The 27,520-nt window shown below is 40.4% G+C and overlaps 1 protein-coding gene across 2 annotated transcripts in view; it reads right to left on the bottom strand.

The window, feature by feature from the left end:
- The window catches only part of CACNA1C (calcium voltage-gated channel subunit alpha1 C), a 455,730-nt gene that overhangs the window by 125,980 nt on the left and 302,230 nt on the right, over positions 1 to 27,520 (bottom strand). The window contains exons 8-9 of one of the 2 annotated variants that reach the window (XM_053978340.1): positions 17,771 to 17,874; positions 11,636 to 11,808 (exon numbers count right to left, since the gene is read on the bottom strand). In XM_053978340.1, coding sequence (XP_053834315.1) covers positions 11,636 to 11,808; positions 17,771 to 17,874 — 277 coding nt within the window. Of the gene's footprint in view, positions 1 to 11,635; positions 11,809 to 17,770; positions 17,875 to 18,250; positions 18,355 to 27,520 lie in introns of both variants that reach the window. The other variant, XM_053978341.1, reaches the window with a different exon arrangement.

Here is a 27,520-nt window from a genome sequence, read left to right on the forward strand (position 1 = left end):
ACTGGGTAGTGACTGGGACACAGACAAAGAGATGGTGGGAAAGAAAAAGCAACTGAGATTTTAATCTGAAATACCACTCTGCAAGCTGGAAGAGTACTGTGCGCTCCCTGCATTTGAGAAAACTCAGTTTAGGGATAGTGTTTAAAATATTTAAGCATTAATCTCATGAAGAAAAAACAGCAGCAAGGCCCTGTCCTTCTGAACAGACAGTGACTGACTGAGATGAGTGCTCAGCAAGTGGAGACATTTTCTAATAGCAGGATTCATGTGGGATGTGTGAGAAGGCTTAGGGATGATGCTTTCCTTGATGGCAAACAATCAAGCAATTCCGTTCACTGATCAACAGATACAGCAACACATACATGAGATTTAGGTCTCTCCTGTTCCCAAATGTGCATAAAATTCTGTTTTGAAACTCTGTTCTGTTACATTTCTTCCGTGCCTAGTAAATTAAATGCTTGTGATTTTGTGTGCTGCTCCTGTGTGTGGTGTTCTTTCAGACACTTTTGCTAACATATTGACTAGTCTGATACTAGACACTATAATCACAATATCATGAGTCAGAAGCACGAGACATGCTAGCTGGGCAGGCTGTGTATTACTGTGCAGCCAGGAGAAAAGCAAAAACTGAAGCAAAAGAGCCTTGCCTCTAAAGTCAGCTTGTCAAACATATGATTAAAGCTTTTCTACCTCTTGAGCAAGGCATTGAGAATAGGCTAATTACCCAAGCCAAAGAAAGAAGCATTTTATAGTGGCCTTGAAATAATAGATTCCTGGTTTGCAAATACCTCCAGCATGCAGAAGATTCAGGGACTGATAACAACAGCTTGAGTTAAGCTTAGTGTGGGCAGGTGTTATGCAAGCTGCCCTCACACAGCTCTGTTAAAACAAGTAATTCATGACCTGGCATAGCCCTGTTATTCAGCTCCTGGTCCTTCAAACAGCCACATAATACACTTACATTTTGATCTGCACATCTGTGAGGATCCAGCAGCTCTGCCACTGCATCCTTGTTCTGATGCTTACCCCTTCTGCTACTTCAGACTAGGCACTTCAATGGGGTTGGTAACATCCTCGCCCTGATCCAAAGGGTCCCCTACCCTTGGGGTCACTACAAGTCCTTTGTAGTTTGAACCTGGACTGACATGTCTGAGTGCAGCCTTTCCTCGAGTGGAAAAGGAGAAGGGAGATGCATCATGCTGTGATTTGTGAACTTTGTAAATGGGACTGAGGATGTGAGCAGCCCTATGAACACCTGTGGGCACTAAAGCTGAATTTGAATTTAGGCCTCCAGATCTGAAAGGCCGATTCTCTAATCTGTTGTCTTGTCTCTAAAATCCTGCTAACTGAAGAGCTGCTGTCACCAGCAGGCAGACTCAGTGCCACAGCTATTTTCAGTTCAGTTCCTCAGTTGGAAGCATTTTCCTTCCCCCGCCACCTCTCCAGGCTTGATGTTGTCTATGAGATAACTGGCATGGAGACACCTGCTTTTCTCCCCAGGAGCAAACACAAGAGATACAGCAGAGATTTTTATCCCATCAGCAGACTGTACTGAGTGCATAGCCAGCAAGCAGAAGGGAGCAGGCACAGAGTGAGGGTGTGACTGCTGCTCCCTTGGAGCCGTGCCTGCCCCAGGGTCCTGCTGCAAGCTCCCCAAAGCACTGGAAAGGGCTGGGTGCCACTCACAGCTGTCGATTCTCCTCAGCTGCTCAGCACTGGCTGCTAGCTTGGTTACATATGTGCCAGTTCAGCTGTGCAATGCCACCGAGCCTCCCTGTCTCTGAGCTGTGCCTCAGATCTCCCGTCAGCCCCAGCTCATTGCACAGCTCCACTGCACTGCCCGTGCACAGCAGGGTCAGTGCTCTAACCTCACTCGTGTTTACAACAAAGTACTTTTATCTTTGCTTTCTTGTGTGCTTGCTTGTGAATCGACTTAAGCAAGCGATGAACGACTCAAGCTGCCTGGCAGTCAGGGCTGGGCAAGGTGGAGGAAATGAGAGTTTCCCCAGGAGAGCTCTACGAATGCACCTCCTGCACCCCTCAGTCTGTCCTGGGCTCTTCCAGACATCCTGCTCTGAGCCCTCCCCAAACAGAACTCTTGGTCTTGGCTTCAGTATTTACCTCTCTGCACATGAATCTTCAATTATAACATAAAATACATAAGGGAAGATAAAGAGATAGGTCACGATGAATAAACACTTAGATAAGGAAGGAAAAAAACATCATACCAGAACACAATTTCTATTACACATGGTTCCATCACACTCTTATAAAACATTCAGCTTACAGGATCAGTATTGAAGGTTCTACTTGTACTAAACTTTTCCTACATGTCATTGGACTAACCACACTCAATTGCCTTTTCTGAGGCACTGGATGACATTTTTGACACCCTATTTGGGATATTCCTTCCAACTATCACACTGCAAGAGTACAAGCCTCAGCTGCTATATTTGACTTGTCAGTGCACAGTGAAACTCTTGGGTATGATGAGGTGTCTAAATTGGCATTAGATTAATGTGTTTAGTCAGCTGAACCCCATCTTTACTAGTTTTGATTTCCTGTAAAAAGGAAATACATGTAACATACTTTTAATTTCTGTATATACAATGCCAGACACACTGTGGCTTTGATCTTGGCTGACATTACTGTAATAAAACTGGTTCTCATCCCCAGCAGTTGTTTCTAACTCAAAACACATGCTTCATGTCCCTCAGCTACCGTTCCTGAACACCACAGCCTCTCTCCTGACAGCTCTTTGCACCACATCAAAACAATGCTGGGGATTTCAGCTATCAGTCCTGCTCACCAGTGCTTTCTTCTCAGTGAAGAGACTCTTGAGACTACATCTGCAATGATAACTTGTTTTAAAACACTGACCATGGGCCATTCTCACTGACTTCACTGCTGAATACTCCACAGTTTTTGAAACCACTTTATAAGTGTCCTTGCAAAGATTTAAGAGCACACTTTAGGCATCTGCTTAAAAAAATTCAATAAAAAATGGTGTTGCTCTGTGAATACTCAGCTTGGAGATTTGTGGCATTTCTTCCAAAACATTTCTGTGGAGATGCTGGTACCAAATTCCTTCTGTGCCCCTCTAACCATGGGAAATAAAGCAATTCATCAGAAGGTATGGCAAAGGCAGCTTTCTCACAGACTAATGTCCTCTCTTGAGTAGAACAACCAGTGTCAATGGGTTAATCTTGACAGCTTCAAGACATACTCACCAACAGGGCAGATAGAGATTAAATTATTTGCACAAAGGTGTCTTTGTCAGCTGTAGAAACAATAGATTCCTTTTAAAGCCTTACCTTCAAATATATTTCTATGTAACAACCTGGTACTATAAGAGAATTCCTACATCAACACAAGTCTCTCTTCTAGCAGGAAAACCGGAGGTGTTATTTCACCAGTCAGTCTTTGCTAGGGAAATAGCTTTTATAATGGATAAACTTAATGCCCTATCAACATCAATGTCAGTCTCTATATGCTATAGCTGTCACACACCACTGCTCCAGCAGTTCTCAGTATAAAGTTGTTTGTGCTCCAGGACACAAAAACCAGGGAAGGGAGGAACTGGAAGGACCTGTGAGTTGAGCCAAATTCTCAGCTGCAAGACAGCAAGAGCACTTGTAGATCACCACAAAACCTTTTTAGTCAGAGAGGATATTATAGGAAGAGGGTTTTTTTTCCCCAAGATGTAAACTGCAGTAACCTAGAAGCTTATCTAATTTGCTGTACCCTTTGATACCTGCAAGGGAGCAAGAATTAAAAAATGAGCTTGTGGGCAAAAATCAGTACAGTTTTGGAGTTTGGTCTCCATGCAGAAGTGGCACAGAGATTTGGTGCTCACCACAATGACCCTCTTAGGGTCAGCTAATTATCTCAGAGCTGTCATTATTCACCAGCACTCACTCAGTGAGCTGGCTGATGGAGTCAGGCACGTGCCTGAATTTAGCCCATCTTCCCAAAATGGGGGAATTTCCATGATTCCTAGAAACACTTCCCTCTTCACTAAATTATATCAAGCCTTCTGATGCTCTGTTGGAAAAAATTAGTGCTGAATTTTAGGTTGTTACATTGGCCACAGCTTTGTCCTGAATACCAGCAGCTTCTTCTTTTGCTCTCTGTTCAAAGGAAACATTGTTTTCTCCACAGTTGTGCTTTGACAGAAATGCAGGCTTGAGCTAAACTGCTTTAACATCTTGTTACTACTACCCCAGCAGTAACTTACCAGCAGAGAAGGAAGGGGAAGAAGATTTTCAAATGGTTGCTTGCTTTTTGTTTTATGATCAAATCTTCCTTTGAGACAGAAAGAAAGAAAAACTGGGAAGTTGTGAAATCTACAGGACAATGAGCCTAAAAGCTGCTTTTGATAAAGGCTGGGTTATTAAATTATATTACTAACAAAAACCAGAAAACCAGACCTTTTGATTCACTTACATGGAGTGAACCATCCATACATTCAGGGGAACAAAAAAAAAAACAAAAAAAACCAAACCCTGTATTTCTTAAAATTATTAATATGACTACTGTCAATTGCCAGAGAAGGAAAATAGTTGAAAACTACCCTGATCAAACTTGGAAATGCCTTATGTGATGTAATCCAAGATCAAAATTCTGCTCTTTCTGCTCTAGAGCATAGAAAATGGTGTGAGAGCCTGTGCCACTGGCATTGTGGGGGTAGGTGATCCTGAGAATATAATTTAGCTTTCCTGTGTCTTTTTTTTTTTTTTTTTTAATTGGACAAAGGAGTCCAGAAAACTATTTCACCCCTCTCCAAAAATCACCCTGAATACACATATTTCAAGAACCAATGTTGTAGATGAAGCATTTTAAAGCATAATATAAACCCCTGAGTTTTAAATTTCACTTTGTTGAGAAGAATAACTTTTTTCCCAAGTATTTCCTCTTGGAAAGGGAGAAAGACAAAACAATCAAGGATAAGGATCTACTTGTTTTTTCACTCACAAAAAAAAAAAATGGCAACATATGAAGAAAGTCAGGAAGAAAATCTACTCTGAATTTTGATTTTATTCCAGTATGAAAAAGTCAAATGTTGACATCATAGTTTTTTGACATTGATGAAAATGTGGAAGAGGAATCACCCTAAATAATCTTTTTCTTTGTTACTTGAGCTGCACAGAAATTATACAATGAAAATGATGCTTGGAAATGGCAGTTTTACTTTCACCTGCATCACTGAAGATCATTGCCGTGTGTACTCTGCTACCACAGCTACCTGCAGGGTCACTATAAAGCCTCACAAATGCTCTTTGTTGTTGTTGTTATTATTATTATTATTATTATTTTCTTTTTTTTTTTTAATTATTATTATTATTCCTGATATGTATAGCTTTTCCTTTTTAGGATATCAGCGTTTACCTGGATCTGACCACAAATTTATTTCAATATAGTTATGGAAACCACATGCTTGTGATGACTGTGGATTGAATTCATGCCAGATACAGCTGCATTTTAGCCAGTGGAATGATGCACTGGCCAAACAGTACTCAGCAGACTGCTCAGTGCTGCAAGTGATTTCAGCCCCCAGATACCTCATGCTCTCCCTTTGGTGGGTGCCAGTTACACAGCACTGGAGTAATGTGTGAGCACTGAGAAGCCTCTGTGCTCCAAGACCTCACATTGGGCAACCTTTTCGAGTGCTGACATGAGCATGTTTTGTTATTGACCTTGGATGAAACTGATTGGAGCCTGAGTCCTTACCCAGGCAAAATCCCCAGGAATTTCAGTACAATTTTTGCCTGAAGACTGTAGGAGTGATTCAGCCTAATGTGAGAGCTAATGTCCTAGAAGCTTTTTCTAGGCAGCATCCTAATTATAGACTCAAGCTTGACATCTGTAGCACAAACCCATGCTGCATTTTGCAACCTGAGCTTCTCTGTGAAGAACCACACAACAAAAACAAAGCTGACTTACCATTTACAAAGGCCTTTAATTAGGTGTCCTCAAACTCTGGTATTTATATTAAGAGCAGTGTATGAGCTGCTTCAAAAGGTGACAAGGTAGGAAAAAGCCACTGGGACAATTTTCTATTGGGCACAGCACAGAGCTGGGAGCTGCTGTTACTCCTCTTCAAATAAACCAAATGCTGGAACCTCTGCACATTAATACATGGATTTTTTTTTTCACCTAGAACAAACTGGTGGACACCAAAAAGCACTTTTGCTCCTCTGTCTCCAGCTGAAAGAGAATAGATCTATCCCAGTTACTAAACTTGTGAAGTGCCTATCAGATGCCCTTGTGAAATGCTTACAAATTGTTGGCACTGCAGCTAATCTCTTCTTGGTTACCAGATGATTATTTTCCACATCAGTGGACAATGATAAAAGTAGAAGAGATTGTGCTTTCTTCCTCTTTAGATGAGGTGTTGACAGATAATAAATCATTTTACAAGACTGGCATCGATTTCCTTGTATTTAAATATGGAAAGCAAAATGCAACCACGTTCTATGATGCCTTCCCCAAGCCACCAACCGGTATTGGAGGAATTAAATTAATAAGGGTTTCATTTTCCAGCCTGTGCCTCTTAGAGCTTTTGTTTAGATGATCTTAAATTCCAAGCAAGCTCCATGTGGAGTTTAATTGCTTTTTGACAATATCTGTACCTGCCTGTCAAGGGGTGGTTGTCCATGTCCTTCCATGTGTATGTAAAATACATCAGGACAGGTTCTGTGGATGAAACTAGAATAATACAGGGTGAACTAGTTTGCTGTTGACAGGCAAGTTCAAGTATGCTCTGCTAAACAGAAATTAACTCAGAACAGCATCTTTTTGCTCATACAGTACGAAGACGGGGGTTTTAAGGCAGTGAGGGTCAAGATTAGATGTAAAATAGAGATCTTTTAAAGATCCACTCTCTCATTTTCCCTTCTACATATTCCATGCTGATTCCCTAGCTGTGCACTTGCCCATTACATTTCATTGCAGAAGATGGACCAAGAGTATTTCAGGCCACTCTGAAATATTAGCTTGTAACCCAGTCTTTGAAAATCCTTCCTACCTTAGACATTATCCCAGAGCACCATGATGTTTTATTTCAGGCTGAAAGTAATGAGCCACTTGCTTGTCAGTACACCAAACACATGATTTGGAGGCCACTGAGCAGGCTGACATATGAAATTACTAAATACACAAATTGAACAAATGCACAAACTGAAGTTGGTGTTCTTTTATCTTGGTATCATGATTAGATCTGTACACAAAGCTCTCTCTATCCAACAGCTCCCCATCACTAACTTTCCCAAAGGGTTGCACAGAGTTTAGTGACAGCTTTCATTCAAGTCTGTGGAGGGTATTTTGCACATAACCTCACTGGAATCAACACAGTCTCTTTGTGGTGCATAAATTGACGGTGCAAAAGGAAGTCAAGTCAACAGGAATTGGACAGATAAATCCTAAAATGCCTGGACTTTTAGGGACAGGTGGACATGCTTTTTTCCCTGTTACATAATAGAGTCAAACTACTACTGGAGTTATTGGGAATAAAGCCCTGTTTGGGTTGAAATTACTGAGGCTTTTATTTCTAGAGTTCTAAAACTCTTCCCTCCTATTTAAACTACCATCTCTCCTGTTCTCATTTATGGCTTGATGTGCAGAAGCACGAATTGTTCCCATGAAAGACACAGATTTTCCAAAAGCTGTAATGGTCTAAGAGGTACCAATTTCATATGAAATTTTGCTTTTTCTGCTGAAAAATTCTTCCTTGTCTCAAAATAATTTTCTTCCAGGGAAGACTCTCATAAAACCTGTGATTAAATGCAGTCTAATTCCTAGTTATGGTGATGTTCAAAAGTAACAGTGGTTGAATGAGTGAGACAAAACCTATAGTCCAAAAAAAGTTAGGTTGTCATTGATTCCTTAGAGGCAGCTATCTCAGATGTTAATGAACATTTCCAAAGGTCACTAAGGCACTACAGCAATGCTCTGAAGGTGAAGATTAAGGACTATTTCTTTTTAAACTGATTAATTTTTTATATATATTATAAAACCTGCCGGTATGTCTGTACTTTTTGTCTTCAATTGTGCACTATTCCCACTTCAACAGAGGCATAAATCTGCAGGTACAGACACACATATTTCATTATTTAATGTACCATCTGAAATATTATATGATTTTGATAGGCAACACATTGATTTGTACTGGGTTTTTTCTGCTGTGCTACATGAAAACTTAGTTATCTACAGCCATCAATTCCACTACAATAGGGCCTTGAAGAATGATTGGACTTTTAATTTTAGTAGGGTAAGCTACTTGCAAATCAGTTCTTGAATTTACAGTACTATGTTGGATATGACTTAACAAGAAGAATTAATTGTCTGGAATCATGGAATGCCTTTACAAAGCAGTGGGCTTTTTTACTTTTAGGGACTCCCAGGAACTGTGGCAACAGGAGGGACAGTTTTCTTTGCCATCGTGTAATTTTGAATTCAGTAGCTGTTCTGTGGCATGATGTGTTTCTCCCCTCCGTCAAATTAAAGCTTTCTTCCCGTGTGGAAGGCACATCAGGGAAAGAGCACAGCACAAAACCATCAACACAAACAGCCCCCAGAAGCCTTTTCACATTTCCTACCTCACATCTGTCACAATGGCAAATCCGTGTTTGCAAACAGCATGGAAAATCTGCCTTAAATGTGGTACTTCCTCAAAAGACTGGGAATGAACTCAGCCTGCTCTGTGAATGTCTCTCAATCCATGTGAGCAGCAAGTGGCAATGAGCTCCCTCAGCAAAATGCCAAGACCTCTGCTATGGAGAGAAGAGCTGAAGACTGCACAGGTGGTCCAACTCTGGTTGCATTTATCTTCCTTTCTTACCCTTTCCTTCGCTAAGGTCCTCTCTGTTGTATCCTTGGACTCGGTAATTCATTAAGGGCTGCAAACACGCAGTGAGGCTTTGGGCAAGGTTTGAGAGCCTCAGGAAAGCAGCAGCATATGCAAAATATGACTGATGACACCCTAAGACTGTCTCAAGCAGTCAAAGCAAAAGGGGATGTGAGTTTCTCTGCCCTTCCACCTTGTGTCCTCTGTTTTACAGGAGGCAGTGCCCATGCTGACAAGCGGGCAGCACTCTCTACAAAGTTAAAAGACAGCAAAATCTGCCTCTGTAGCTGCCAAGGACAAAGAAAAGATGGGAAACAGATGTTCTCTGTGTTTGGGATGATTCAGTTTAGGTAGACTACCTGGGTCAGAGCCCAGATGGTGTAAAGTGCTGAGTCTCAGAACTTACGTTAGCTGAGTCCCTAGATTAATAAGTATTTTTTATTTGAACTTCTGAACTATTCTGATACTCTTTATTAAAAAAAAAAAAAAAAAAAAAAAAAAGCCAAGCCCCCAAACAACCCCCCAGGGAAAAACAAAGAAGCAAAAACTGAGGTGACTTCTTTAAAGTATCAATGTGAATCACTGTCAGAGGTCAGGAAGGAGCACATATCCTCTGAGCATCAGTACAGCACCACTGATGCAAAGGCCACACCTGAAGTTTATTGAGCAGTTTAAGGAGGTGTGAGCTCCCCTGTGTGCTCCAGTGATCTGTCATTTGAAATTCTCAGGGCTGATACCTCAAAAGCCAACATTAATTAGTCACTGAACAATTTGTGCTTGAAAGGGCAGTAACAGTCAGCCATGGAGTTCAGGATGCTGTACTAGAAACAGAAAGTGATGAGCTTTGATGAGCACTTGAACAAAAGACACTGAAGGTGCACAGGAGAAAACTGAGCTAAACAAAGAAAACAAGGAAGACATTGGAGTCGTGGTGATGTAAGCACGGACTGGGAGTAGGTGGGATTCAAATGTCTTGGGAACACTCAAGCCAAAGGGATTCAAGAGGGAATTTACATCTGTGCCATCTGTCCTTTACTTATTTTGTAGATGGCTTTTGGAAGAGAAATAATACCATCTTTCTCTTTCAGTTTAACCCTACTGGTGCTTGACTGCTGGCAGGAATGTCAGAACATTCAACCCAGGAGATAACACCAAAAATAAACCTCACCCTAAACAAAATGCCCTGCCCTGTCACTCACTCACAGTACCTTTTCTGTGATATTATCTTAAGCTGAAACCATTACTTCTCAGTTTTTCTGACTCAGATGTGAGAGGACTAATTTTGATAAACCACGCCTTACAAAACTCACCTTTATCAAATTGACCAGGGAAGAACTGACAGCAGGCTGGAGATGCATTACCTTTCAGTGCTTAATATCACCACCCATAAAAGGAGCTTGGTAGCTCAAATATGGTTTGACCACTCTCAACAGTACATGCAGTGAATCCTCATCTGATTTATTCATGTATGGTGTGCCACTGAGCAGCAAGTTTTGGACATGATTAATACAGTTATTTCTGAATGGTTGCTGAGGTTAAATTATGAAAGTAAGCTATATGAGCTATGAAAACACCAGCATAAAAATCATAATAACCTGATTTGGGAAAAGTCTGAGCAAGTCACCACAGTGACTCCTTCAAGTCCAGATACCTCAGTATTATGGGTATAACCTGATATTAATGACCCTTTTTTTTTTTTTTTTAAGAATTTCATTGTTTTGGCAGGAATAGTGGTTACTAATATTCTAAAGGTCATGAACATCTATTAAAAGTCTTGCTGAAAGAAGAAAAGCACAACTTTCTCATGTCCAATCTTCCTGTTACTGGAATGTATGGGATCATCCCATAGATTTTGATTGGTAAGGAGGGTGATATCTAGGGACATGTTTCATGTCTTCTCTTCCAAAATCAAACAAAGAAAATGCACATTCCCATGATGAAAGCCAAGAGTAGAACCATTGTCCATGGGCTGTGTAAAGGTTCCAAGTCTGACATTTCCCAAATGCACAACCAGCAATGACAACTGCTAAGTGGTTCTGAGGTGTTGCACAGCCCATGTTGGTAAAAGAGAAGGTGGCAGAAGATTCAATAAAGGTAATGAAATGTTGGGGAAGCACTGCTTTCTTCAAGCCCCTCCTTCTTCAGGATGTCTAATAAGGGATTGTTGGTGAATTTGAACTTTGTACAAACACCTTGTCAACTCCAAAAAAGAAGAGTAAGAAATAACACCCTTAGAAGAAATGTCTGAGAGCTTAATCCAGCCTGGAAAAAGCAAACACAAATCCACTGATTTCAATGGAGTTACAGATGGTCCCCTTAAGGTACAACAGAGCTGATTTGGCCCTCCTCCCATACTGTAGCTCTGCTTTCCCTGAGAAACCTTTGCTTTCAAAGGAACCAGCCATGTGGAAAGAGCCTGCAACACTAAGCTACAATTAAATAAATGAGTAGAAGGCACACTTGTATTTTAAAACTTTTCTCAGTAGTGGACTTTACCAGCAAGTATTGATCTTTCATCTGTTTAACATCAGGATCTAAAGTCCCTCTCACAGACTAAACAGAATATCAATTATTGTACACGTATTTCTGCTTCCCATGGTTTCCTCCTAGCATTAAATTGGAATCATGTAGAAGCATATTGCATGTCTCAGGAAGAACTTGTTCTTCCTTAGAAGCCACCTCAGCACTACAGCAGATGGGCACAGGCTTTATGGCTAAAAGCACGGAGAGAGATGGAGAAGGAGAGAGAAAAAAAGAAAAAGAAAGTGAGAGAAGAAGAAAGTTGCTTACTGTTTCGAGGCTTCTCCTCATCCATGCCTTCATCTTCATTTTCTGGATCAATATCTTCTGCTTGTGTTATCCAGTCTAAGTATCCCTTCAGATCCTCCTCTAGCTGCTGCTTTTCCCGTAGCTTCTGGAAATCGCCTCGAGCCTTAGCCTTTTCTCTTTCTTTGGAAAACTCCCTAGCAAGAGGGAGGCAGGGACAGGACATGGGCAGAAAGAAGGAAGAGATGGAATAAAAACAATGGGTTAGATTGATTTCCAGCAGAAAGTCTCCTCAGTCTGTGTAGCACATCCAGCTGTTTCTATTCTCTCCAGACAAACACATGTATGGAGCATCCTTGCTGTGCACACACATGCAAAACAGCTGGAGTGTCCACATATCTATCAATACTTAGGAAAAGACTGATACCTTTTTTTGAAACTCTCCTTCTCAGCATTTGATTGACAATTCAAATAAAACATATATATAAAATTTATGTACAATTTTGTGTACAATACCAGACATTTTTTAACATCCTGTAAACACTTGTTATTCTCCAACAGTTATCTACAAATGTCTGTATGAATAATGGTTAGTGATGAACTGTTTGACAATAATCTGACATCTGGAGAGTGAGCTGGTGACTCTAGTTTCTAGCCAGGTTTCAATTTATGTTTAAGATTTTATATTTCATCACAACTAAATTGGGCTAGTTTAAGTGTAATTAATGGTACTCACAATCCTGTACACATTTAATTATGGACCATTTCACCCACAGTACTGGAAAATATAGTTAAAAACTCAGACCTCAAAGTTTTATTGAAGACTTTCAGGATTTGAGGCTGTTATCTGACATGAAATATATTTTTCAAATCTCACACTGGGTGAACTAATACGATAAATTATGGCTAGACAAAACTTATAGATTCTGCCAGAAAGTGGACAGGGCAAAACATCTGATGACAGTTTAATGAAAGAACACTATTGGGAATATAGACTTAAAACAGGGCATAAGAACAAGAATTTCCTGTTGCTTAGTTATGATCCTGGGTTCTTGGCTTTGTCTTCCCTTTGGCTGCTGTGCTGTTTCTTCTCCTCCTTCATAGACACCTGTACAGCAATAATTTTTTTCAAGAAATGCTGACCTCCCTTATTTAGAGACTCATGTGGTTCTAAACCAGGTTTTAACACTTGGATTTCAAAAAGTAAGTCTAATGATTGTGAAAATTGCTGGGCCAAGAGTACTTGAGCATTAAGTCTTACATCTGCTGAAGCAGATCACTACACAAGACACACACAGCAGATAATACAGGCCACTCTTTCTAGAAAAAGAGGTAAAGCCATTCTCCACAGTGCATAATCCACTCCCATTGCTGAAGACTGTCAGCAATGAATGGATTTAACAAAATGCTGCTCCACTTGGCATTTGTCTTAGGTTTGCTCCTGCAAAAATGAATAGGAAATCTACCACTGATTTTGAGGATAATGAAAATCCTAGCCAAAATGTCAATTTTGTGAGTGCCATGTGACAGAGATGGAGATGGGTTTCTAAGAGTGATGGTGAGGTGCTTTCTTCCTGTCTGATCCAAAATCTGCTGAAAGACTTCCATGGACTTCACAGGCTTTGGATCAGGTTTCCAGAATTCTGAGCTGTGCATGAAACCGGCACTGCAGCAGGACCAAAGAAGGAGGATTCTTTAATTTCTAGCCAAAATATGTGATAATGTATGCCAGTGTCATCTGCACCCCTGTTACACTGCTGAGGGTTCAGGTCCTCCCAAGGAAGTGTGATAAAAAATGTGGAGGTGAGGAAGAGAACCACTGGCTTCTCTGGCCTGAAGTTAGTCCACGGTCAGCTCTGGGTCCAAACTCAGCCTCAAGGCATGGAAAAAATGAAAAATGAAATTTTCTTATAGTGGGAGTGGTATTTTACTATTTACAATATAAAAAGAAACAAATAACCCCAACAATAATAATAAAAACTGTACAAAGATTGTTAGGAAAAAAATCCATCAGTGGTAGTTATATTTTCTGCTTCAGCAACACCTTTCCCCTGGGTCTGCTACAGTGCCGTATCCAAGTTAATGAATTAACTCTTAAAAACATAATCACTGAATGAATCTGTGTATTATTAAGCCTGTGTGTTAAATCAAATTCCAATATTTCAATTTTCAGCTCATAAAGTATTATTTTAGAATCTAAAACCAAAAATGGGTCCAGTTTTGAAATGGGCTGAACCTAGAGCTTTCTAACACAATGCAAAATACTGTGATTGCCTTGTGTAAATGACCTACAATGCCATGTCTCTTCCCTTCGTGCAACACATGGCACTCCACATCTCAGATGACTCTCCAAAGAAGACAACTGGTTTAAATTGTCTTAATTTCTATGCTCTACTAACATTAAGCCATTGAGAACAGGTGGCTCAGGAAATTGCTACTGCAATTCAAACCACCTCCCACGTGGAGTGGCACAAATGTAGCTCCCAATCAAGACTTCCTATCAGTGGCCGTTTTCCATCCCATGGGAAGCGAGTTGGTGGCCTCGGCCCGGGGCGTATTGCAGGCAGGTGCACACATTACTGCTGCCTCCAGCACAGCTGGCAGTAAATGGTTACTGTTTGCAGCTCCAGCAGGCAGGCCAAGGACCAGAGAAGCTTTTGATGGAAGTGCCACGTTCGGTCTAGAGGCTGTCTTCTCAAAAAAGTCTGCACAGTCATGGCAGGGTAAGGTCAACAAAGGCTCGCAGAACTAGCAAGCAATCTGTCTCTTCTCAGTGAACCCAAAACATTGGTATAACAGTGGGTGAATCTGATTGTTTTTACCACAATTCAGTTTGTTTCACTTTGGTTTACTTCTCCCAGAAACTTGTAGAAATGTCTGCCAGTGGGAATACCAGAGAGCAGAGTGTTCTGGAGAGATGTTTTCTCTTTGTGAGGTTAGAGTGGGTCAAGATCATAAACACCCAGCTCTGCATCATGTGCTGTTTCAGAAGAAAATTTCTCTTTCCTATCCCAATGATGGAATTCAGGTTATTTTTGTTGATATGATTTCTCACATTTAGAGGCGATATGGAAAGTGAGCAAAACATCAGAATTCCAACAGTTCAAAACTCTTGCTTACTATTCAAAGTGGAGCACAAGGCTCCAAATCTCATCCACCCTGAGAAGTACACCAAGGAATGGGAAGGGTTGGAAGAGGGGACAGAAAATTAGGAAAAATACCTGAAAGGTCACAAAAACTGCTCAAGGAGGAGCTACAATCATAGCCAGCCTCCTGCTCACTCTGACCTCTTTCTTGGCAGTAAAAGGGTCAAAAGCAGCCAACTGTGTTTTGCAGGATCCTCTCAAAGCAGAAGAAACCTCTGTTCTCCTGCCCTCCGTTTGCCTTTAGGCAACTGCTTGTTTGGCCTGTGTCCTGGGATTTGGATCAAAATATAAAGGAAATGGGACTCTATATTCTTTAGTGTACTTGTCTGAAGGTTGAACCCCCTCTGCCTTTTTTTTTTTCCTCTCATTAATTAACTGAAACAGATAACACAGCGAACATCTCTGATCTCAAGAGACTTCTTATCAGTGCTCAGAGCAATGATGTGGAATTGTTTTGCCTGGGCTTGGGGAGGTCTACTGTGAGATCTGCTGACTGGATATTCCTTTGGAGTACATGAATTTTATATTGTGCTCAGCCAAGTCAGGAAGAGATTACAGCTCCACATTTAAATACTCTGACATGCTATTTAGGCTAGTATGTGATTAGTAAATTCACCAGGACCATGAATGGATGACATACCTGAGGAAAAACAAATTATAAAAGAGCTTTTTCAGCAGAGCAGAATTCAGCATTTCATTTTGCAGGTGCAATCAAGGTGTCTTTGTGAGTACAATTAATTACACTTATGTATTCAGAAGTGATTAAACCCCTCCCAAGCTAATCTGTCATTTGTGAAGTCTACCTACATTACATGCCTGCTGAAGCTTCTGAAATAGAAAAATGGGGAAAAAATCGGAGATGCCCAGAATGGATATTCAGAGATAACCAGGAATGCTGGTTTGTATCTAGAACAGACAGGTGGATCATTAGCATAGCTCAGACTAACAGCAATAGAAGTCTCCAAGAAAAAAAGCTAAATCTGCAAAGTGAAGACACTTTGTAACTCAGCAGAATTTAGAACTGCTTTAGAAAGTTAATTGTTTAAGAACTGCTTATATAGACCAAAGAAAATTTGGAACATTTTTCCCATAATTTCTGTGTTTTTTCGTGGATGCAAATTCTTAAGTTTCTTTTTACTTTTCTCCTGTTGGGGACATTTTTACAGAAACAGTGCAGCTGTCATAACACTGTGAAGACAGCCAGAAAGAGTGACTCACAGCTTAAACAAGGTGAACTTCATCTTTGATTTCAGTTCCCTCTACAGACTGTTTCCATCTCCTACCACTAACTGTGGTGGTTTAGCTGCAGTATGGCAGGAGGTGGAAGATTTAGGCCTCAAAACAATTTATTGAGTTGAAAATGAAAGAGAGAGGAAATTAAATTATTCATTATGCACAGGTACAAATCCAAGTGCAGGTAGATTGAATCAGCAGTGCTTCAAATACTACGTATTCCCTATTGCTGGGCTCACAGGCACTTTTTACCCAATCAGACACCAGATAATCTTTAACAACATTTCTGTAGGGTCCTTGAGCGCACCTCTGATCGAACAGATCCCTTTCCCTGTCAGCTGATCATCATCCCCCACTAGTGCTGACATCCTTACCTGCTGGGCAGAGTATCCACCTGGAGGAATGAGGAGTGTGTGTTTCAAAACTGTACCAGAGCATCACTCTCCAGATATGCAAACACAGACTATTGCCCAACACTTCATTACCGGGACTTTCTCCACGCTTCCATTACGGCGTGGAAACCCTTCTTCTTGCAGCAGCTGTCACAGTGGCTTGTCTCTTCAAGGGAGGCATGAAGATAGAAATAATACCTCCTGCAGACTTTCTATTACCTGTCTCTTTGCCAGATGGCCAAAGGTGGATCTTTTTCCCCAGTCCCACTGCTGCCCTTTCTATCTTGTTGGCCCAAGTACATAATTTCTATGAGGCACCAGGTCCTCTCTTCTGTTCAGACATCATTTTCCCTCTTTTGATCAAAAGACAAGGGACTTCAGGGCTACTGTTGCCTACTCAGGCAACAGGTACAGGCTCTAATCAAACTAATTTAGAGCTCATCAAAGGAGGCAGGATGGTAGAAACAAAAAGAGGATGCATAAAAGTCCTCATACCATATTTATCCATGTACGCAGAATGTCTGTAGCCCCCAGTCATGCCCAAATATGGAACCAGAAGCCTAATCCTAGAAGATTTTTTTTTAATCTTGTAAGGAATGTTTGCTGGCTTGATTCCTTAAATTATGTGTCTCCCCAGGGGTAGTAAAAATGTTAACTACTGGGGACAATACCCATTGTTTTTAATCAAAGCTACTAAAATGATGCTTAGCAGCAAGGGTTGTACTGCAGAACTGAAATACAGCTAATTGGATGTCTCAAAAATGGACTTCTCCTGCTTCTCTGTTCATCCTTGGAAAAGGTCAGAGGGAAATGATCTTTTCTCCCTGCATCATGCCAAGTTTGCAATCTGCACAATAGACAAGATGGGCTTACTGAAGAAGAAACGTGCCCAAGACTCTCTCCAGGGAAAATAGTCTCCTGGTAGGCTGTGCTTTAGATATTCTAAACAATGTGAAAATTTCTCCTGTGAGAAGACATAATTTGGCAGGAATCTCATCCTACAGATGTAAAGGGATTTGTCTCATGCTTTCATTCCTCCTTCAGTCCTACTGACTCTTCCAGAAATTCTACTATAATCCCCTTCTATGGTGTGTGGATTGCTTTGCCCACAGGAGAGCTCAGCGCTGTCCTCTTCCCACAGTGTACAGGTAGAGGAATGTGTTACAGACAAGAAATTGTCTTATATTCCTTTGATTTAGTCAAAAGATTCCTTCTGTGATACTAGGAATGCTGTATTTTGCTATTGGCACAGCAATAGCCTAGGGCTTCTCTTAAGGTTCTTGAGATCAACCCGCCACTGACCGTTGTTTTGGTAACCAGAGAGTAGGAATAGAAAGGCAAAATTTTAAAAATAAACAATAATAAAACATTTTCCTGGTACTGCTTACCCGCTAAGTACACCGAGAACCAAGTTAAGTACAAAAAATGACCCTATGATGATTAGTGTAACAAAATAGATCCAGGGCCAGTCCCTTCCTATGGCATCATTGACCTGGAAGAGTGGAATGATAATTAGTGAGACAAGCTCAGATTCTGAGCACTGCAAGGCTCCAGCCAAAGAGATCCCAAGTCACCAGCAGTAAGGTTCTTCAATAGCCAGTTTTCTGGAAATTTATGACAGGTTGACATAAATAATTTTGAAGACCCTGAGGTTGAATTTCTCTGTCAGGGAATAACACCGCTTTTGTTACCTGTATTGTTATTTGCAATATTTGAACATTTTGTCAAAGTATTTCAGAGCTGATGTGAAGCTTCCTTGGATTCAGATTTTTAATCCCTCTGAAAGTATCCTGGTGACAGGGAAGAACCCTTATTATGGAGTCTTGCCCTGTAGCATTGGAAAAAGGACACCAAAACTGTCAGCTTACCCGCTCAACACACCAAGAACCAGATTTAGAACGAAAAAGGATCCAAAGATGACCAGACTGACAAAATACACCCATGGTAACTCATAGCCCATAGCGTCCTGCATCTGGAAAGACGAAGGAAAGTTAGAAGACAGAGAGGGAAAGCAGAAATGATTAGGCAAAGGAGCAGATGGAAAGGTTTGTAAACAGAGCCTGTGGTTGGTTTACACATAATCATACCAAGCGTGTTCTTTCTGATGTGGCCACTCCTTTGATTGTTTTTTTCATCTATTTCCTCACTGACCTATTATTAGTCAGTGACTAATGCAGCCTAAGATATAACAATGTGCCCTACTGGCACTTCCTTGGATGCTCAAAACTGTGAACTTACTTTTTGGAATTTACTTAAACCATCACAAAGGGTCCACCCCATGAATTCTAAACTTGGCTGCTCACATACATGACCCTCTGCTGCCAGGGAAAATACTTCTAGTGTTTGGCAGGCATTGCCACAGTGTACTGTCAGACCACATTTACTTCCCACGCGTAGCACAGGCACCTCAGAGAGGAGCAGGTGGGAACTGGGCAAATACTGATCTTTCCCTGGCAGTGCTCTGGGAATCTTCACAGTTTACCACAGTGAGGGCAGTGGCTTTGTTCTTTCAAGGAAGGTCTTTTCAAGGCCCACCATGTTATGACCTGGTCAAGTGCTTTCTAGATCTTCCTCACAAGCTTCGTTCTCTTGTCCTGAAGGATGATTCACTTATCAAAACACAATTCCTACACAACAGAATACTAAGAGAATCTGAGAGTATAAACTGGATGACACTGATTTCACACTACTTCAAGCAACTGCACATGAAGCAGGGAGACTTATCTTAGCACCAGAATCTGTATTCTATGAGGTCTAGTTGTAGCCCACAATAAGATCTTGTATATATTCTAAAAGCATCTAGTACATAAATGCTATTTCATCTTGAAGTCTCCTTCAAAGTTCAAAATTTTGGAAAGTTGCTGGATATCTTAATAGAATCTCACTTTTATAATGGTATCAAAAATACCAGAGTCCCTTCTTTACTCTTCATAAACAATTATATTTGGATCCAGAAATAGCACCATTAAAGAAACAGATGGTGGTTAACATTTTCAGGAGCACTAAATTGATTTATGAACATAAACTGCAGAATTTAAAGTACCTAAAGGCATAAAGAAATCTACCTTCCTTTGTTTTTCACTATTTCAAATTTTTTTTCTTCTCTTTCCAGGAAAATGCTCTTTCCTTTGCAACCTAAACATTTGCTGGAGTCACAGAAGAAATATCCTTCCATACACGGGGAATGAGACACACTTCAGGGGAGGTAATTTCACTCAATATTCATAACAACTCAGGGAAGGAATTTCAGACCTTCAATAAGACAAGGCAGGAGAGTAACACTAATATAATCAGTTCTTGGTGGATGGAAGCCCATTATCTATTTTTCTTCCAAAGCAGAGTCACTAAAGTTCTTGTCTGGCAATAGTCCACAGTCAATGGACTGATCCAGAACTCCATCTCAGGGCTCCTTCAGCTGTGACTGAACTGAAGTAGACTCATTAAAAAACAAGCTCAAAATCTGCCTCTGTGAAAACAGTTCAACAGCTCCTTCCTCACAGAATAAATACATTTGGTGGGCAGAAGAGTACCTGAGCTGCTAACATTCCCTAAACATAGCAAACTTCCCTTTTTATAGTTTTGCAGAATTTTTCAGTTAGTTTATAAATCATACTAATTACTCTTTATGCTTGCAAGCCACATTTCATCCCATGTGACCAAAAAGTAGCACCCCTGGTGTCTGCTGCACATCAGGGCTTTAATGAGAACAAAGCATCCTCGAGTATAAAGATGGAAGCAAAAATTCACCTGAGATCCTAGCTGGGAAACCAGGAAGGCAAAATGTAAACAACCAGGCTGGAATTAAGTAAAGAAATGAGATTTAACACCCTCTCTCTCCTACAAAGAATACCAATATCTATTTAAAGCAATCTGCACAAAAAATGAGTATGGATGACTGAAAAACTACCATAAGAATTTACCACTGTGGGCACAATGATGAATTGACATCCCTCTAATTATGATAGATGGTGATAAAAAAGCCTGAGCTGCACGGTATTTATCTATCATCGGTTTGGGATTTTTTGTCAGCTGGGAAAGTCAGCTGGAAAAGTAGAACTTCTCAAAGCTCTGGTACAAGAGAATTGTAAAGAGCAAATGCCAGCGTGCCAGCTACAGAGGTCAGATGCATGTCAGGAGAAGGACAAACCTTCCCTGGCATGGAGAAATTTCCAGATGGCAAGAAGCTTCCACCATGTCCTGGTAAAGTATATAACTAGAATATAGTGTACTCTGTTATTCCCAATGCCTGCACAATTGCATAACAATTGTACCAGCTAGCATCAGCACAAATTAGCCCTGCAAAGCAGACCTGCATTCTGGTACAGCAGAGCATTTGGGACTTCTCAGACTGAAAATTTCAGAGGTCAGCTTTTCACCTCCTTTTTATTGCACATTTATATACGTAACAGAGAAGCTGAGGGACAGAGACAGCTAGAACTTCTCAAGCAGAGAGAAACTGTCAGTATTTGGCAGATGGCTGAGTCTGTCTCTGTTGCTGGACTTGCCTATGTTTGGTGCTCTCATTTTTTTTTGTTTTGTTTTCTTTTTTAGTAGCAGGTGAGATTATTCCATTATTATGAGGTGAGATTATTCCTGTGGGACTGACCCACAGGTAACAGGAATGCATGTTATATGATTATATAATGTTAAGTGCTCATTAAATTATGTAAAAACCTCCCTGCAATAAGGAAACAGTACACTGTGAGCTTACTGCTTGCTCCTGGAAAACAGCTGCAGGAGAAATGCAGAGAAATAGGTTGTTTGGTGAAAACTGGGGGAAAAAGAATAGGAATAGACTTACTCAAAACAGTAACAGCAAAGCCAGGAGTGTTGCCTTTTGCACCCTCCTGAGTGCAGAAAATGAAGTCTGCAAAATCTATTTTGTACTGTTTTCCCCAGTGAACAGGAATCACCTCAGTTATAGGTTACCTCTCCAGGATGAACAACTCCTGGTACACAGCTCAGTTTTGTGGTGCATGTGTGCAACACTTCTCCCTGAGTGCTTACTACTAACCCTAGGAATCCCAACAGAAAAGGCAGATCACCTTCTAAATTCACAGTTCTAAACAAAGACTATAATATCAACCAGTGTAGGTCCAAATTATAACTTTCAGTCCAGGTGATTGCAACCTGATGCCAACTTAAGCATGTGTGGAACAATAGTTACGTCAGCTGGAAGCTCAGAATCAGTGGGAAGCTGCAGATTGTCATTTATGGAAATAATTCTGCTTTCTGAGTCAAACTGCCTGACCTATCACAGCTCACATCTCAACACTTACATGTCACTGCTCTCAACAGTGAGGAAGCTGGCACATTTCAGAGCATCCATCTCTCAGAGATCTTGGAGATAAGGATTCCTTCTCATTATTGTTTCCTACATACTCTCTCTGGCACTGTGGGGACATCATTTGGCTCATTATGCCTCAGCTTTCCAATCTGCAAAGTGGGAAAGTAGCCTGCCTCACTGGGTACTGTCAAAGAAACCACTCAGTTTTGTGACAAAAGGAGGTCATTTCAGCATATACAAGGTCTGTAGGAAGAGCTCCATCTTTGCCAAGCACCCTTAACTGCTACTATGCCTATAGCATTCCATCAAAGGCTTTTCTCTCAATGGTACAGGTAATCACCTAGAAATAACACCAGGGTTTCTAATTCTGTATTCTGCTGATCTCAATTACTATCAGCAGTTTCAGTAGGAGCCAAGGAATAAAAGTCTTTCTTTCTTACCAGACCTTTGTGCCTTTGTCTTTTGGTTCTTCAGAAGACACAGGTGAAATGACATTGGCAAGGCCTCAGGAGACATTCATGCATTAGTTGTTTGGTCATTTTTTTTTCTTTCCCAGGGATAATAGTCTGGCACATTTGCAAGTGTCTTATTCCTTGAGACCACAGGCACCATATTTCCAAGACAATGTTAGAGACATATAACCCATTACCACAGTGGTTGAGCATCACCAAGCACAGGCTTTCAGTCACTTAATGGTGGGGGGGCAGGCACAATTCACTAAATTCTGCTGACTTTACAATTCACGCACTCACACCCTGACACTTTGTGGTGAATGTCTTTCAAAATCAACAGAGGGTCACAGGAAAAGTTTAATCCATCAGAAAAGGGCAGCTGGAAACCAGTCAATGGAAAGCAGCAAGCTGAATAAAAAATGAAATCTGCCTTGTTTGGTGCACAGTGCTGGAGACCTGCAGCTTAATGTAAATTAGGGCACCTGGGCTAGGCTTCTGTTCCTCAAATAAATTGTTAATTGATTTCTAATGACTATAGAATGGTGTGATAACACTCTCTGAAATGCTAGTACTACAAGTATTTTATAATGAAGTGTAGTATTCTATAAGGAAGTGTATAACCTTTCACAGAGTAACATTCATTGAGAGGAGCAGCATATTTAATAAAATTAAAGGGTAGCAAATTTGGAAATTTTGCATAGAAATGCTATTTTCTGTAACCTATCTGTAGAATTTACTGCCTCAGAAAACAGCCTAGGCAAAACTAATGGCTATGGCCAGTAGGAAGATCTCTAGCTGAAACCAAGTCTTTCTTGTGACAATGTAAAATTGCAGAGTATTGGGAGCAGGAGACAGCAGAAATAAGAGATAACACATAACTGTCACTAAATCTGTCCTCCAGCTTGAAGCCTTTATTTTAAAAACCATCTTTTTCAGGAACAGTATTTAAGCACCTTCTTAACTTTTGGGATGGGTAGAAGTCATTTCCTCAGCTAAGATCAAAGATCTTGTGGTAGGCTACTGGCAGGCAGAGCTCAGGGGATGCAGAAAGGGCCATGCTGGTATTGATGAGATATTGGGATATTTGTCATTGATCAAAGAGGTTTTGCTTCAAACACAAATTTTCCTTTTCCACCTCTTCTTTCCTTCTCTTCCCATGAATATTTGAGTGAATGCATTTCATTCACATATAACCTCATGGAACTAAAACTTTAAACTCTGCTAATAATAATTATATATAATTATATTATAATAATTACATATAATACATTATGATATATTTATATAATACACACAGGATGGTGCTTTACTCTTCACAGCTATAGTTGAGTTGACAATATTAAAGAAAAAAAGTATCCATATCATAGACAGGAGGCAAATCCTACATGTCAGACTAGGATTATGTGACCTCAGAAGTAGAGTACTCCTACTCTTACACTATTTTCTTTGGCTTCCTTTGTATCTTCACATTGACTTCATCATCATTAAATCTTTTCTTTGTTTCTGCAACTTCACTACTTTTGAAATTTGCACTCATACAGTCAGGGAACAAAAAAGATGTCATAAATCCAGGTGATCCTTCAGAAATAATTAAGGCAGGCTGAATTTCCTATAAAGTGTCTGAATAAATCTGTCTGGTGAAGAAGCAAAACTTTGAAAGATCTACCTTTCCTCATGCTAGATATATTGCATCAGCAGAAACAGAACAAAATATTCATCTCAAATGAGAAAAATTATATTGCTGGCAGTTCCTAACAACATCTAACTAACAACCGTAACTGGTGGCAGCAGGATTTTTGAGGCTGCTCTACAAAGAAAATAAAAAATATTTTGCTCAACAAAACAATATCTTCTGGGTAACTTCTGAACTGCAGACCAGATTTGGGCTTAAGAACCTTTGGGCTCTGCAGTACTTTGAGTCTTTACCTTGAAAGCTCTTGGGAGTTATCAGAGGACATGTGACAAGAAGGTTTTGACTCCCATCTTTCTCCCAACTTCTGCTTAGAGATCTGAGACATCTGGGAATTGCCTCATTTGGTCATGCTCTTAACTTGTAGGTGGGTAATAGGATTGTGACTGCTGAGACTGTGACACAAATAAATCAACCCCTAAATATGCAGAAATGTAGTGTTGGCAGCTCTGGTAATGAATCCTGTAAATTATGGTTTTATCTGATTTCTAAACTGTACACTTCTGATGTTATAATGTGGCTTTTTAATGTAATAATTGTGATAATTATATTAACTATGCAATTTTTAATGTATTGTAAACCTTGCTGCTTTTAACAAGGAAATTGCTTATTATTATTATTCACAATTTCGAATTTTACAAATCTGTAAATGCTTAAAAGAAGCCCCAGAAATATATCAATGAGGTGGCACAGAATTAAAGGTTGAGTTACAAGGGACACAGTACTAAAATTGACTTTCTCTGTGTGAGAGGCTCAGTAAGCACTTTTTCCAACCTGTGGGGCAAAATATGAGATTGTTTCTTTAGCACTGAAATCCTGCATTTCCTGAACCTGCAGGTCTGTTTGGAGCCTGAATGCTGTGAGGCTGCTGTGTATCATGTCAATAAAGACATGAAAAAAGGCATACTTTTACTTCATAAGTTCCTGGTTGCTCTCCACATACACTTCAATTAAGTCTATGGACACAACATACGTTCATCTGACTTCACCATTCAGAAAAGGAGCAAAGAAAGGATTGTATTTCCTGTTAACCCAGCACTATATCCTAAAAAGTGGATTTAGTGCATTATTACACCAAGCATGCAGATTCCACCTTGCAGATCCTCCATTATTTAAGATCTAATTCATTGTCTTTGCTTGGTTGGTTTTTAATCCAGCAATCATGTATGTGCATAATTTAAGGCACATAAATGAATAATTCCATTGAGGCCAATGGTCAATATTATTTTTACCAGTGGAAGTGAGTTGATATGTACAAGTGCTTTGCTTGAATAGGCTGGGGCACAGGACTGGGAGGAATGTATGATTAGGAGTTAATTTTCAGAAATTCCTCGGGAAAAAATCGAAGCTTAATGTACATAGTGACTAAAAATGACAAAAAACATTTAAGCATTTCCATCTATAAATTCGAGTGCATCATGAAAAGTATTATCATCTTGTTGACCTGGAATAGTCTTTCAGATGTTCTGAGTCTTTAGGACAGGTGAAAAGGAGTGGGAAATTAAGGTCTCAGAGCAGACTCAAGAGAGAGAGATGGGGGTAAAGAAATTACAAAAAGCCCTAACTTTCTAATAAGAAAAAATGTAAAAACTAAAATAAACTAGACTTATTGACTTAGGAGCAATGGCTTAAAACACAGGCAAAGGCCTCCAGATGTCTTTGCTCTTAGTCTGGGTAGAATTTCTTGCTAAGCATCAACACTCTAATAATCTTAGAGGGACTCTGAGCCACAGTCACTCCTTAAAACTGTTCCTAAATGGTTCACATTTTGTAGCTGGTGCTGTCAGATGGATGCAAAGGAGACACCAGAGACTTCAACTCAGCTTCAGTTTGAACAGATGACAATCAAAGGAACAAGCATCACTTGATCAGCTGGTCTTGTTTTGACAGTCACATTTCTTTTATTTTGAAGTACTGAAGGAAAAGGGAAATTTTCAGCTGTCTTCTCTGAGCTCTTAAGGCTCTACTTACTGTGCTGCCTCAACTATGGAATTTTACTAATTCTGTATGTGCATTCTCGAGGTACATATAAATACCTATAACTTTATTCAGTGTCTTCACGAGAAAGGCAAGACAGAGCTGGGTGAAGACAAGGGCACAGGGATCATGAACCAGGGCAGAGAATGCTCCAGACAGGTTATTCTGCTATACAGCCACTGTAGGATAAAAAAGAATAATGTAGGCAAGATTCATCATATGTTGGAAAAATAAGAGGGCTCCTATGTGTAGCTTGGTTCCCCAGTCATTTTGTATACTCTGTAGTGATGGAAAGAGCAAATTAAAATTTCACTCTGAGGCAGAAAGATTGGCAATTTGTACAGAATTCTCTGCAGGAGCTAAATGGAGCCATTGACTGAGAAAGGACTGCCTTGATGAGGACAACAGAAACATCAAGATTAATTTGCAACAGAGAACCCTTGAGAAAAAAATCAAAGACTCTGCAGCAATGGAAGCTGAGTCCAGAAGAGAGAAGGGGAAGGTGGCAGACAGATCTGAGAATGAGGAGTCTGCTGAGGTTGCTTCTTCACCTCTCCTAACAAAGATTTAAGGTCTTCAAAGATGTTGAATCTGCTATAAATGTCCTCACCCAAGGACACCTGCCCTGATCCAGATGAAGCATAACTTGTGGTTTATTAATTAAAAGCTTTTGCTATAGCTACAGTTCATTCCTACACTGCCTGATCTCCCTGACAAGAGGGTGCAGTCTCCAGAAGTGCCCAAGTTTCCCCACACAGCACTGCACAGAAGACAAATGGAAGCAGTGCTGGGGCTCAATCTCCAGAGCCATGAGAGAACACACTCCTACAGGAGATACACCTTGACTGGCTTGAGCTTCCTGGGGGCACTGTGCAAAGGCAGGAGTCCCACAGAAGGGTCCTACCAGGTTGCTGCTACCTGCTCAAGAGCAAGGTGGGAGCTCTGCCTCAGAACCAGGTCACTGCTTGATGGCAAAGTGGAAAACATGTGAAATACCTCATATGAACTTCTCTAAAGTTATACAGGAATGCTATTTTGCTGTTACATGGAGCAAACCATGTCTGCTTTAGTTGCATACAGTTTGAGGGAAGTGCATTGCTACGAGTAGAATTTGCCACACTTATTTTTTATAGCAGCACATTTTCATCACTCATTAAATACAGGCCCCTTTTCAAGGATATGCACATTTTATCAGCTGGGAAAGACTGTATAAAGTCAGAGAAGCATAGAAAAAGACCAAACTTTCATCCTTCTAGTCCCAGATGACTGATACTGACTGTATGTTGTCACTGAATCCTTCCACTCTGTTTTTTAGCTCTCAGTATATAAGCACTGAACTCCACAACATTATTTCACTCGTTAGTAAAGTTCCACATTCATATTTCATCTGTTTTCAGCTTGGGTGCACATTGTTTTTTACAGTCTGATGTTCTTTACCAGATCCAGCCGTTATAAAAAAACCCAGGGTCTCTGTCTGAGGGTAAGGAAGAGAATTACAGCTTGCATTCAAATACCAGCAGGTCAAAATGTCTGTGGTACACAATGGTTCAGCTGAGCTGCTTTCCACTGCAAGGTAGTTCTATTGAAAACCTGATCCCATACTTCTCTAGCACAGCAGTTTGTGTTTGCTGGAGAGGTAGGGAATCACAGAACCATTAAGGCTGGAAAAGACCTCTGAAGATTGAGTCCAACCACCAACCTAGAATCAACACCCTGTTCAGCACTAGAGGGG

This window comes from Vidua macroura, chromosome 5 (assembly GCF_024509145.1).
Source record: "Vidua macroura isolate BioBank_ID:100142 chromosome 5, ASM2450914v1, whole genome shotgun sequence".
In the NCBI taxonomy this organism is placed as follows: domain Eukaryota; kingdom Metazoa; phylum Chordata; class Aves; order Passeriformes; family Viduidae; genus Vidua; species Vidua macroura.